The 14,244-nt window shown below is 45.6% G+C and overlaps 1 protein-coding gene across 1 annotated transcript in view; it reads right to left on the reverse strand.

Annotated features, from left to right (window-relative positions):
* Positions 1-14,244, reverse strand: part of LOC311112285 (von Willebrand factor D and EGF domain-containing protein) — a gene marked incomplete at its 5' end in the record, with an annotated part of 64,299 nt that overhangs the window by 24,740 nt on the left and 25,315 nt on the right. Inside the window, 10 exons of the mRNA XM_084155340.1 lie at positions 3,843-4,062; positions 4,911-5,176; positions 6,789-6,903; positions 7,958-8,062; positions 8,834-8,998; positions 10,554-10,690; positions 11,854-12,115; positions 12,398-12,676; positions 12,822-13,281; positions 13,548-13,750. Of these exons, the coding sequence (XP_084011466.1) occupies positions 3,843-4,062; positions 4,911-5,176; positions 6,789-6,903; positions 7,958-8,062; positions 8,834-8,998; positions 10,554-10,690; positions 11,854-12,115; positions 12,398-12,676; positions 12,822-13,281; positions 13,548-13,750 (2,212 nt within the window). The remainder of the gene's footprint in view (positions 1-3,842; positions 4,063-4,910; positions 5,177-6,788; positions 6,904-7,957; positions 8,063-8,833; positions 8,999-10,553; positions 10,691-11,853; positions 12,116-12,397; positions 12,677-12,821; positions 13,282-13,547; positions 13,751-14,244) is intronic.

Genomic DNA, 14,244 nt, shown 5'->3' on the forward strand with positions numbered 1-14,244 from the left:
GCGCATCCTCTCTGCTCCCATCCTGACACTACCAACGGCGGATGAACCTTTTGTGGTGGAGGTAGACGCATCAGAGGTTGGGGTTGGAGCTGTCCTGTCTCAGAGGGGTGAAGACAAGAAGCTTCATCCTTGCGCCTTCTTCTCTCACCGGCTTACCCCGGCCGAGAGGAATTACGATGTGGGGGATCGTGAACTCCTAGCGGTTAAGATGGCATTGAAGGAATGGAGACACTGGCTCGAGGGGGCTTCTCAACCGTTTCAAGTGCTTACGGACCACAAGAATCTGGAGTATATCCAGCAGGCGAAGCGGTTGAACGCCAGACAAGCTCGATGGTCTCTTTTCTTCAGCCGATTTCAGTTTATCCTCACCTATAGACCCGGGTCGAAGAATCTCAAACCGGACGCCTTGTCACGAATCTACTCTCCTGCCATTCGAGAAGATACTGACATGACTGTCCTTCCGGCCGCTAAGATCGTGGCTCCGATCTCGTGGCAAGTGGAGGATACCGTGAAACAAGCTCAAGCCATCGAACCGGGCCCTGGAGGAGGTCCTGCTAATCGGTTGTTTGTTCCCAAGGCAGCAAGGTCCCAAGTCCTTCGGTGGGGGCACTCCTCTCGCCTCACCTGTCACCCGGGCGTAGGCCGCACCTTGGAGTTCATCCAGCGTAAGTTCTGGTGGCCCACCATAAAAGAAGACGTTGCCACTTTCATCAAGGCCTGTTCCGTGTGCTGCCAGGGCAAATCTTCTCACCTCCGCCCTCAAGGACTCCTTCACCCTCTATCTATTCCCCACCGACCCTGGTCCCATATCTCGTTGGACTTTATTACTGGCCTTCCTCCGTCCCATGGTAATACTACGATCCTAGTCATCATCGACAGGTTTTCTAAGGCGGCCAGGTTTGTTCCTTTGACCAAATTACCTTCTGCCAAGGAAACAGCTGAGTTGGTGATTAACCATGTGTTCCGAGTCTTTGGGATTCCGCAAGATATGGTTTCCGACAGAGGTCCCCAGTTCGCCTCAAGGTTTTGGAAGGCCTTCTGCCAACTCATAGGGGCCACGGCCAGTTTATCTTCAGGGTACCATCCGGAGTCCAATGGCCAAACTGAGAGGATGAATCAGGAGCTGGAAACCACCCTCAGATGCATGGTTTCCAACAACCCGTCCACTTGGTCATCCTTCATTGTTTGGGCCGAGTACGCGCACAACACCTTGTGCTCCTCCTCCACTGGTATGTCCCCGCATGAGTGTCAGTTTGGCTATGCGCCTCTATTGTTCCCGGACCAGGAGGCAGAAGTCAGAGTGCCTTCAGCCTCGAGGTTCATCAGACGCTGTCGGCTTACGTGGAAGAAGGCACGTCTTAATCTTCTGCGTTCCTCTCAGCAGTACCAACGACAAGCCAACAGAGGTCGCCGTCCCGGTCCTACCCTGTACCCCGGCCAGAGAGTATGGCTCTCAACTAAGAACCTACCACTACGGGTGGAGTCTCGCAAGCTGTCCCAGAGGTTCATCGGTCCCTTTAAGATTGCCAGGAGAGTCAATCCCGTTACTTTTCGCCTGCACTTACCCAGATCACTTAAGATCAATCCAACATTTCACATTTCTTTATTAAAACCTGTTGTTTTTTCTCCCCTTATCCCGGCAGGCAGACCTCCCCCTCCGCCCCGTGTCATCGGTGGCCAGTCGGCTTATACCGTCCACCGGATACTGGATTCCCGCCGGGTGCAGCGGTCCTGGCAGTATCTGGTGGACTGGGAAGGCTACGGTCCCGAGGAGCGCTCCTGGGTTCCTGCCAAGGACATACTGGACCCTGACCTCATTCGTCAGTTCAGGGCCCTCCACCCTGAGAAGGCTGGTAGGAACGTCAGGAGCCGTTCCTAGGAGGGGGATTCTGTCAGGTTTTGGCCATGACTGTTCGGGTTTTGGTCACTAGATGTCCCCATTGCACCTTTTTTGTACCTTTTGTTTTTCTTGCTCTAATTATTGTTTGCACCTGTAGGTCATTCCCTTGTTAGTATTTAAACCCTGTGTGTTCCTCAGTTCCTTGCTCAGTGTTTGTAAGTTAGCACCCAGCCCCAGCCCAAGCCTTGTTTTATATAGATATTTCTCTGGTGGGATTTTCCAGAGGTTCTCTGGTTTAGTTTTTGTGTTTTGTTTGAGTAGTCTTTTGAGGTTTGTTTTTCCCTGCTGTTTTTTACCACTTTGTGGAGTTTCTTTTGTTTTTTGGAGGTTTTCCTCTTTGTGCCTCTTGGCTTTATTTTTGGACATTGTGGATTTAGTTTCTTTGCCTGAAGATTTTGTTCTTTAATTAAACCACCATCTCCAGTACAGCTGTGTCTGCCTCATCTTCTGGGTTCTGACAATTATTAGTGACTGTTTCTCGCACCGGGTCGTGACAATCACAACACTGAAGTGTAAGGGGTCGGCAATTTTTGAAATGGACTGGATCTTTATATTTTCCACTTGTATCCTGTTTCAGTAATAATGAAATCAGGCCTTCTTCTGGAGTGTCTGATAATCTACCATTTAAATAGGAGTGGTTAAAACATGCTAATAATGGTCCTCTGAGTATATCAAAACAGGTTTGGTATACCTCGAACTGGTATGCCTTCCAACCCTGGAGTTTTCCCGGACTTAAAGTCTTTAATTGCATCCAGAAGTTCCTCCTCTGTAATTTCACCTTCACATGAGTCTCTCTGTATGGCTGTTAATGTTACATTATCAATAGAAAAACAATCTCTACATTTTGCTTCAGTTAGAGGAGATGGAGGCGACTGAAATGAAAACATATGCTTAAAGTACTTTGTTTCCTCCTTCAAAATATAATTTGGTGAATCATGGGTGACTCCGTCATTTGTAACCAGTTTCAAAAAATTATTTTTGGTAGCATTCCTATGTTGAAGATAAAAAAATAATTTGGTGCATTTTTCCCCATATTCCATCCAGTTTGCTTTATTTCTATAATATATTACACTTGATCTTTCTTGAATAAGTTTCTCCATTTCTTTTTGTTTTTCCTTAATTTATTCTGAGCCTCTATGTTACAGTTTTTATTGCTATCTATCTGTTCTGTTAGACCTTCTATTTCCTTTGTTAGTGTGGACTCTTTTGACCTAAATTGCTTTTGTTTTCGAGATGAGTACTGAATTGCATGGCCTCTAAAGGCACATTTCAAGGTGTCCCATACAATAAGGGGATTTGCTGTACCTATGTTATTTCGGAAAAAATCTGTTATAAATTCCTATGTCCTAGTTAAAAACAAGTTATCATCCAATAGGCTTTGATTCAATTTCCAATATCCTCGCCCACGTGGAAATTCAGTAAGAGTAATGTATATGCCAATTATATGATGCTGTTTGATGATTGGTTGTGGTTGTTTGATGGTTGTCTTTGTGATCGTGTCATACCGATAAACACCATAGCAAAAATCTGCTTTATGAGTGTGTGTGCATGTGTGAGTGAGTGACGGGGACCAGTGGGGCTCAATAGAAAGTGCCTACACGGCCTCAGACCTCAACGCACGTCACTATTTTCAGCTACTCCCGACCCTCACCTCACCTCAACCCTGACCTTTCACCACTTAATAGCTACACACACAGCCTAGAGGGAGTGATCAGGATGTTTGGAACTAGCCAACCACTGTTTGTTAACCCACCGCAGCACAGTTCTGTGTTTTCAGCAGGGGTTATGAATACAGTGCAAATACCACTAAAACTGGGATCTTTGCTTCTGCTAGTGGTGAATGGGGAGGGGGAAATGTATCAGATCTCTGGCAGTGTCAATACACACTTACGGGTTTCTCTCTCTTTGTGTGTGCGCGCTCTCGTGTGTTCCTGTAGCCTACCTCTAAGGCCTGCAGGGCATTCACAGAGGAATCCATCGACGGTATCATCACACACCCCGCCACCGCACGGAGCCGACAGACATGCGTCAATGTCCTCCTGACACAGGCCCCCTCCTATCCCCTTGGGACACACACACAGGTACTCTCCGCTGCCCGCCGGGAAGGCCACGTTGGTCACACACGTCCCGCCGTTCAAACACCCACAAGGCTTCACAGCCACCTGAAGAGACAGATGGACAGACAGAAGGACACAGAGACTGCTGTTACATACATAGCTTTCAACATAGCCAATTAAATGCCATCATACTCAGCCTGTTATATGAACAGAATAGCTTCATATGGTCTGCCTAATCACAGCGTATGGCTATTTTCATTTTCACTTTCCCTAGATCGTCAACTCTTCTCACTGCTAATAAAGAGATAAATACCTACTCTGACTCCACAATACCCTCAGTCAGAAAACCACCATCTGCTTCCAGCTCTCTGATAATCATGGAAAGAGAGCCTTGTATTACTGTTTTATACCATGGGAGTTGATTATCAGCATCATATCACTGTCTTCTTCATTACTGTCAGTGTCAAGCCAGACCTGGGCTCACTAGGTAAGCTGCAGATACTTTAGTTGTCTCACAGCTTTGGGGTAAACTGTTTTATTACCACATGACCAACTATGGGCATGAGCCTGGGAATGTGAAAACCATGGGTTGTAAACTTGTCACACACATCCCATGGTAACCAGTGTCCTCTCCAGCTCTAAGCAGACAGACATCACGTCAACAGAGGATAGGCATGTGTGGAGCTGTGGAGTGGAGAGAGACACATCCGTGATGAATGCATATGTTGACTGAGGTCTGTTTGAGGTCTGTTTTCAGGCTTTGGGGGCTAAACTGTGATGCACCACCCACCCAGGGAGGGAGAGAAAGAGGGAGGTAGGAAGCTTCAATAAACTGTTTACAAGTCAATCCCTCCCTCTCCCCACCTCCTTCCCCCTCCTCTCTCCATCCCTCCCCTCCCCTCTCCCCCCCTCCTTTTCTCCCCCCTGCCCCCCTCTCCTCCCACTTCTCTCACCTCGACAGTGTAGCTGCTCTGGGCATTGCACTCATCGGATAGCGTGAACTCGAAGCTCTGCCGATCCTTCACCTGCATCTCCACCGGATGGACTTTCCAGATGAGAAGGCCGGCGGGGGAGAGCGAGGCTTCAGGAGGGCCCTGCTCCATGAGAAAGAGGAGCGCCGAGCCCTCGGGGTCTGCAGCCGTGAACTGGAACACAAAGTTCTCCCCCACGAAGGTGCTGAGGCCCCCCTGAGGCTGGTGCAGGTTGGGGGGCTGGTTGACTGGGGGTAGGGGGGAGAGGGAGAGAGAGTGATACAGAGAGAGAGATAGAGAGAAGGAGAGACAAAATATAAAACAGAAGAAAGTATTCTCTTTTTATCCACCGTGGTTGACAGGCAGTATTCATATTGTACTCCAGCTTATTGATAGGGTAGTTCCGAGCACACAGGGGAATTGAGGGGGAGCTAGTGTACTGTAGTCTACTGCAGACAGCATCACTGACACTGTGACGCCCCAAAAGGCTGTCACAACACGTTAGTGTCAGGGGTGGGATGTAGGGAGGGAAGGAGAAAGGGAGAGAGATAGAGGGAGAGAGAGGGGTGGGATGGCGGGAGGGAGGGAGAGGAAGAGGAAGGGATGAAGGGTAGGAGGGAGATGGAGGGGTACAGTTTCTCTACAGGGACACAGAGACATGTGAAGACAGGCTCCTCTGTTGCAGAGTGCTGTTAGACAGGTCCTGACAGGTATAGAAACAGAGCCCTTGCAGATGGCCTGCTCTCCTTTGATCTAACACTGGGACAGAGACTGATGACACAGCTAATGGGACCAGGCACCTTCCTCAGAGCTGAGACCCAATGACAGACAGTAACACAGGGACAGGCTGCTTCAGAAACACACAGCCCCTAAGAAGAGAGAAAGACAGAACCTGTGCAAGGTCTACTAAGAGACTATTTTCTCATGTGTGTGTGTGTGTGTGCGTGTGTGTGTTATTGTGCGTGTGTGTGTGTTTGTGCATGTGCATGGGTGTGTTTGCAAGTATAATCCAACAATATAACCTTCAAAGGGAAATCTGTTCAAAGCCCATAAATGAAACTTCCTGACCTATAACTCAACTAAAAGAGAATCACTTCGTCTGAGTCATAAAAGTCATAAAACTCCAAAGCTCTCCACTCCATCAAAAGTGCCTTGTGCCAATCATGATCAATCTTGTCTGACTGTCCATTATTAATCCCTATTACCCTATTAGACGGTGTTAATGAAGTGAACCATGCGGCGTAAAGATATGGGAAGCATCTGTAGCCCTGGGTGGGTGGGTGTGCTGCAGGCGGGTAGGCAGACTGAAAATATACCTGAGGAGGAGTAGAAAGAGGCGGGGGGGAGAGGAGGGAAGGAGGGAGGGAGAGAGAGGGGGAGAGAGAGAGAGAGAGAGAGAGAGAGAGAAAGAGGGAGGGAGGGAGGGAGGGAGGGAGGGAGAGAGAGAGAAAGAGAGAGTGTCTCTCCTCTCTATACCAGTGTGTCAGCTCCCCTCCAAGTGAAAATGTATGACTGTGGCAAGGGCACTGCTATCTATCGTTTCCTTCCCTCATTCCTCAAGACGGTCACCTTCCACTTTAGTCTTGGGGAGAATCTGAATTGCATTTCTATGATCCTTCGCGTCTTCTCTCCTCGCCTCCTTCTCAAAAATCATTGGATGAGAAGGTCAGAGGTACAACATGTTGATCCCATTGACAACATGTTGATCCTTTTTCAAACCTTACATGCCAATCACAATCACCATAGCTGTTTGCAGTCTGTTGTATCAGTGTGGAGTTTGAGACTTTTCAAGCATATTTTGTTCCACAATTTTCAGCAGTCATTTTCAATTGAGTATGCATATAGACTAATTTGATTTACCTTCATTTACGGACCATGTGAATTTGGATGTGTTTGGGTTACAGAGGAGGCAGGGGCTGGCGGGATTGGAGTCTCCTTCAGCAAAACACATTCCATCTATATTACACGTCCTCTCCTGACAGAGAGAGAGGGAGAGAAAGAGAGAGAGAGAGAGAGAGAGAGAGAGAGAGAGAGAGAGAGAGAGAGAGAGAGAGAGAGAGAGAAGAGAGAGAGAGAGAGAGAGAGAGAGAGGTGAAAGAGACAGACAGACAGACAGACAGACAGACAGACAGACAGACAGACAGACAGACAGACAGACAGACAGACAGACAGAAAGAAAGAAAGAAAGAAAGAAAGAAAGAAAGAAAGAAAGAAAGAAAGAAGAAAGAAAGAAAGAAAGAAAGAAAGAAAGAAAGAAAGAAAGAAAGACATTCACTGTTACTACATTTACTGAGATAAGAAATAGGAATACAAAGGTGCAGAGATGAACTAGTACACATTTATGAAGCAACTATTTTTAAAGTGTCAGGCAATATGAGCTTCTCCATTTATAGCACTAGGACATATCTGAGCCTCTCTCTGGGGACCATAGAAGAAGATCACAGCAGGAAATGAACAGAAAACAAACACTAACAAATCCATCTCTTCCGAACGTAACTCAATTTTATTAAAACATAATTGGCAGGAGCTACAGTAATCCCCTGTGTGTGTGTGCTTGCGTTCCAATGTGTGTGTCTGTATGTGTGTGTGTGTGTGTGCGTGCGTGCGTAAGTGTGTGTGTGTGTGTACTGTATGCTGTGTGTGGGGAGGACATTCATAACATCTGTCGTTTAGAATAGACATCCATGGACGTAGGGAGCTCTGAAAGTGATGTTGTGAGTGTCTGTTTTAGTCATCCCAGAGACAACCGGTATTCCAGAGCTTGGTTTCCACTGTACAGTAAACCCAAGAGTAAAGATGTACAACAATACTTCACTAAACATGTTGGACAACATGTTCAACAAGTACCCTGCAGACATTACGAGACGGCCTGTTTTTCACTTCTCTTCATAGGAATATCTTATGTCTTACTCAGTGGTAAAGAGTTTTCATAATACTGCATGGTTTTTAAGGGAAAAGTATGTGTGTTTGTGTGTGTGTACGTGTGTGGTTGTGCATGCATGTGTGTTTGTGTGGTGTATAGTAGTTACCTTTAACTTACAGAGTCCAGAGTGGGTTGGTTCACACACCTGGCACACACCATCGTAGATTGTTAGCACCTTGGGCTCACTGTACTGAGAGCCGTCATTGGTCACCTGAGACAGGAAGGAACAATACTGTAACCAACCAACACTCAACACACTCTAGTCCTAACCAATGGAGTTCAGACATTCATATCATATAGGAGGGCTTCCTTGTCTTGAGCTTGGTTTGGATGGTCAAATGGTTTGGTGGTTTAGCTAAGTAAATCATTTAATATGATTACATAAGTTTGAAGCTCATATACTAAAACAATTCAAAAATAAAATTGATATAGGATTTGAAATTCATGCTGATGCACACTTGGACATTTTCACAGCATCCAATACAAATATATACCTCACACTTCTAAGGGACGGGTGACTCAAACTCCCCTAAACCTTGTAGATTAATGGCAAAGCCAGGGCTAAGGTAGGTGATATTGGACTCATCCACTAAGCCCACTAACCCAGGCTCACATCATCCACTTCAGCACGCAGACCTGACTTTGGGCTAACCTTGGGGGTGAGGAGAGAAGCCCCACGGCTCTGTCTCCTACATTGAGATTTATGCTAATGTCTTCTAATACAGCAGTAAACAAACAGCGATCCCAAACCACTCAGGGACATGCTGGAACATGATATATAGGCTATATACCAGGCAAGGAGAAGGTCAGGAACAGGGCAAAGCGGAAGACTTCAAGTTGACTTTGAAAAAGTGAGCCATAATCACAGTTTCTTGCAAGGAAATGAGGTGACTTTCCATGTGCTTTAGTAAAATGAATGATGAAATGAATTAACTTTATTGAGCTAACTTTACCAGATGGGAAATACTGTACATAACTTTACCTTGACTTCCCAGCGAGCGTAGGGTTTGTCATCCAGCATAAAGTCTACAGCGTTGACAGTCATCATGCTGTTCAGTGAGGGGATGGAACAGTCTAAAGCCTTGGAGCTCAGGAAGGTAGCTCTGGTCCTCTGCTTCTCTCCCGGAACCCGCTCACCATTCAGGTACTAGAGGAGATAGATAGATAGATAGATAGATAGATAGATAGATAGATAGATAGATAGATAGATAGATAGATAGATAGATAGATAGATAGATAGACAGACAGACAGACAGACAGACAGACAGACAGACAGACAGACAGACAGACAGACAGACAGACAGACAGACAGACAGACAGACAGACAGACAGACAGACAGACAGACAGACAGACAGACAGACAGACAGACAGACAGACAGACAGACAGACAGACAGACAGACAGACAGACAGACAGACAGACAGACAGACAGACAGACAGACAGACAGACAGACAGACAGACAGACAGACAGACAGACAGACAGACAGACAGACAGACAGACAGACAGATAGATAGATAGATAGATAGATAGATAGATAGATAGATAGATAGATAGATAGATAGATAGATAGATAGATAGATAGATAGATAGATAGATAGATAGATAGATAGATAGATAGATAGATAGATAGATAGATAGATAGATAGATAGACCACCATCAGAGCATGGGAATAATATGTGTCTAATGTGTAAGCAATTGATAAGTCTCTAATTACAATGTTGATAATGACTGAACCCCAGCCTGTAGAGTAGTAGTTTGTTAGACCAACACACTATCACAGTTTATTTTGAAATAGACAATTCGTGACAGGTGTATTACACGTTTTTCATCACAGCGCATTTGGTGTGTATTACACAATTTTCTTTCTTGATAACGCATTGGTGTACATTACATGAATTCCAATTTGTTGTGGCTAACGTTAGCTAGTCTAGCTAGGTGGATCATGTTAGCTAGGCTAAGGGTTAAGGTTAGGGGTTAAGGTTAGGTTTAGGGGTTGAGGTTAGTTAAAATGCTAGCTAAGCAGTTAACAGGTTTGGTTTAGGAGTTAGGATAAAGGGTTAAGGTTAGGGTTAGGGAAAGGGTTAGCTAACATGCTAAGTAGTTGAAAAGTAGCTAAAAAGTAGTAAGTAGTTGCAAAGTAACTAATTAGCGAAAATGCTAAAGTTATCCGTGATCAGATTCGAACACACAGTCTTTGGGTTGCTAGACGTTCGCGTTATATGCCAACCCATCCTCCCCGACCAACCTCCCTCCTATCGTTTCTGCCTTAAGTAACCTACTGTCTTTATCTGTGATTGAAATGCACTGTATACAAAATCGTATACTGCACATGAAAAGATTGTGTCTATTTCACAATAATCTGTGATATTGGGTTGGTTAGACAGACCCAATCACCCACCACCTTCTGCCTATTCACATAGATGATATTGGAGTCCTGTTGTGAACTAGCAGTTTACCAGTCTGTCTGAGAGATGATTATAAGGCCTACTGCAATGAGCCCTCCTCCTATGATCGGAAAAGGGAATCTAGAGCACCATAGTTTTGCTGAACTTTTTCAATTAAAAAAGACTGGTTTGGATCCTCAGAGAGATTTCACCATCCCGTCTGTGTTTTCTGTGTTCCCCACTGTGTTTAGTACAGCAACACTCTGGGCTGTGTCTTTATATGACCGTGACCATTGTCTGAGTTATTTTTCTCACCATCAGTCGTGTGAGGTGGCAGCCCAGGTTGGGAGAGTCGATGAAGCCGAGGCCGAAGACCCGTACGCTGCGACAGTCGAATGCTCTGATGTCACACAGACCACTGTTCTCCAGGTCTGTCAACTCTACGGGCTGACCTTAGGACAGAGGAAAGAGGGATGGGAGGGGAGAGAAGAAGAGAGAGGGATCATCAGAGTGGAAAGAAGGACTGGAATATGTTTAAATGAGGAAGCTCCAAATAGAAAGGCTCAATATGCAAGTTTAGTGCAATACAAGCCCACTCGCTGACAAACCAAAATGGAAGATTCACCAATTCAAGGGTAATGTATGATGTGACAAAATGGCACGTTGTCCTTGACTACAACACAGTTAGTAAATTCACAGAGACAGTCGCAATAAATACAGCAGCAGCCAGACACAAAGTCATAGCATTGGGAGGTCATGTTCAAGTACATTGTCATGAAGCAGCAAACTGTTTTATAATACCTGCCAGAATGAGTTTAACATTTGGAAAAAGTCACTTTGACTCTGTCTGCATAAAGTACAGTACTAGTAAGTCTGCCTTCTTTGATTCTAGTTTGATTCTACTTTCTACAGAAAACAATGTCATTAGTGATATTAAACTCTTGAAGTCAGTTGCATTTGCTTGAATAAGGTAAGATGCTATCCCCACAACAGAACGACAGAAAATCAACACAAAAGAGGAGACAATTCCCCTTCAATTTCCCCTCCCTGATCTGTGCTGTGGCCCAGGGGTAGACTTGATGCTCGCCTGGGATCAGTTGAGCTATTAGCTGGATTTATTGGTGCGCCCTGCCGTGTTCCCCTAGGACCCTGATTCAAGATCAGCTACTATAAATCACACAACACACAGAGAGAGGTCACGGGTGGATGCCCGGACCCCTACCTGGTGATGAACAGCATCCTACTGGGGGCCAGTATGAAAATGTATGCACTCACTAACTGTAAGTCGCTCTGGATAAGAGCGTCTGCTAAATGACTAAAATGTAAATGTAATACCAGAGTAGGAGTACTGATCTAGGGTCAGTTTTACCTTTTAGATTATAATTATATGGACCATAGGGACCTGATCCTAGATCAGCACTCCTATGTGGATGTAGATTGGGGTTACTCACTGTATCTAATATTAAAAAGAACTTGAGAGTGCAGTAGTCTAATGTTTTAGACTAAACTACAACATGACCAATAAACTGATTAAATCCAATTTAAAGATATTTTGATGCCAACATGCCCAACCTCTGAGCAGCTTTCAAGGGGAAGATAGGTTCTGAATACTCACTAATAGCCAGACTGCAGTCGTAGAAGCTGTGGCCAGGATAGCACTGACAACCCCAATCAGTGCACTGGCCATTCCCGTTGCAGAAGTTGGGGCAGCGCAGTGCGGTGAGTACCGTCCCAACGATCCCCTCAACCCCCTCCATCCCGACCCTGGCCATAGACCCCCCCAGCTCCAGGGCCCTCTGGGTCCGGTTCTCCAGTAGCCTCTTCTCACACTCGTTCTCCAGGTAGGGCACCAGAGCTTCCTCCCAGGCCAGGTCATCCTACAACATCAAGTTCAAGAAGTTCAAGTTTAACTGCACTCACATAGCAGTCAATGGAAACTGAAATCCATGAGCATACTGTACAATTGGTATTTGTCTATATAAATGCATATTTATGACTTGACAAAAGGACAGACAAGACCTATACTAACAAGTTACAATATCAACAATGGTAGTGTCCAAAATGGCACCATATTCCCTAGCCCTATGGGCTCTGGTCAAAAGTAGTGCACTATATAGGGAATAGGGTGCCATTTCAGATGCAGACACAAACAGAAATACCTTGAGCTGCAGGTCCAGGATGCACAGGTCCACTGCCTCATCTAGCCTCCGGCCCAGCAGCTCTCTACACACTGTTCCCACCGTGGAGTTCCCCAGGGCTAGCTGGCACACCTCCAGGGCCTTGACCGAGGTAAGCCCACTGGGGGTGGGCCACACGGGCTGGGCCACTGGTCGCTCTGCAGACAGGTGGTGGTCCTCAGGGAAGAAATAGGCTAAGCTCTCCAGGTCTGCTTGGCTCAGGGACTGAGAGGTGAAGATGGGTTGGAACTCGTACAGCGCCTAATAATGACAATAGTAATAATAATAATAACGATAATGACAATAATAACAATAGAACAATTATTAAATAATATCAAGGGCCATTCAAATAACCTCAAGGACACTATACAACAAGAAAAACAAAAAGAGAGGAAAAAATTAACACCTGTCTCTTTGTCTTGGGCCTGATGTCGTCTACGGCAACCAGGAAGTCTCTTCTGAGCTCCCTGTCAATCTCTCGCTCACTCTTATCACCGTGGTCCCCAAACCCACCATAGTCTACCATCTCGGAACTTGGCTGTTTGTGTATCTCCATAGGCAGAGCTGGGCCGTTCAGGATGGACTCTCCCTGGTGGTCACTTTGTTCTGGCTCAGAGCTCTTAATGTACTCAGAGGTAGTGTCCACCCAGGGAAAGACAGAGGTGTAATCCACGTTGTCGTGAGACTGGCACTGGGCCTGGTGCTGGGGCGACGAGGGGTTAAAGTTATAGTGGCTATCTCCGGTGTGGCCCGTGGCGAAATGCAGAGACATGCTGTAGCCCTCCTGACACCGACAGAAAGGCCGTAGTTCCTCCACCTCCATTACAGGGGGCATGGTGTCAAATAAGCTCTCCCCCGCGGCTAGCCTGACACAAAGAAGAAACAGAGGGATATGGATCAGACAATGAGCTATCTCATCAGACTCTGAATTAGAGTAAGCCTTGGGGATAACACAGGATTTGATAAAGGCTTTCTTTTCTCATGCCAGCTAAAATAGAAAAGGTAACCCAAGGTTATTATGGAAAAACTATTTACTTACAAACTAAATGACCAAAAGGACAGGGGTGGGTGACTGAACAGTTACAAGCTCAGGGGACCCCTCACAGATCTATATAGAATCATTAATAGTTACCTCCATTCCTCCACAAAGCGTTCTTGTTCAGTGCTCCCATAGGTGGTCCCATCAGGTCCATGGAAGTCGTTGTGACCGTTCCGGTCGAATGTCCCACAGAGTCCCATTGTACTGCTGTAGTCCACACTGGGAGCTCTGATTGACAGGCTCATCCCCCAATCACTGACGTCTGCCCTCACAAAGGCCCCAGATGGAAAGATCAACTACAAAAGGAATAAAAAGGGATAAAAGCGTCTGCTAAATGTCATATATTATTATATTATTATAATATTATTATATATTATAAAAGTATGCGTTAACCTTTATTACAACCAGAAGCCAGATCTTAATGCAAATTATAGAATGAGTTCACTCAATGTTTTATTGCGTGGATCAGTATACTACACAGAGGGACTCAAAACAACAACAATCTCCAAATCTTTCTATCTATAGAACTAGTGTTGGACATTCCATTACATCAATCGTACAGTGTTGCAGATTGCCCCTAGCAGAAAGGTGTTTTTCCATGACTTGTAAAAGTCGTATCATTCAATATTGGGCTCAGTGGGCTCACAAACTCACACATCCCCAAACCTGTCTAGACAGTGAGAGGAAACAGCCCATAAAAGTGGCGGTAATGACTTTAGTAAAAAAGCATGAGTTGACGCATACCCAAAAATGCTTGTACATGTGCTGACTACACGAGAGAAAACTGTAC

The sequence above is a fragment of the Coregonus lavaretus genome (assembly GCF_964263955.1).
Source record: "Coregonus lavaretus genome assembly, chromosome: 38".
Classification (NCBI taxonomy): Eukaryota; Metazoa; Chordata; class Actinopteri; order Salmoniformes; family Salmonidae; genus Coregonus; species Coregonus lavaretus.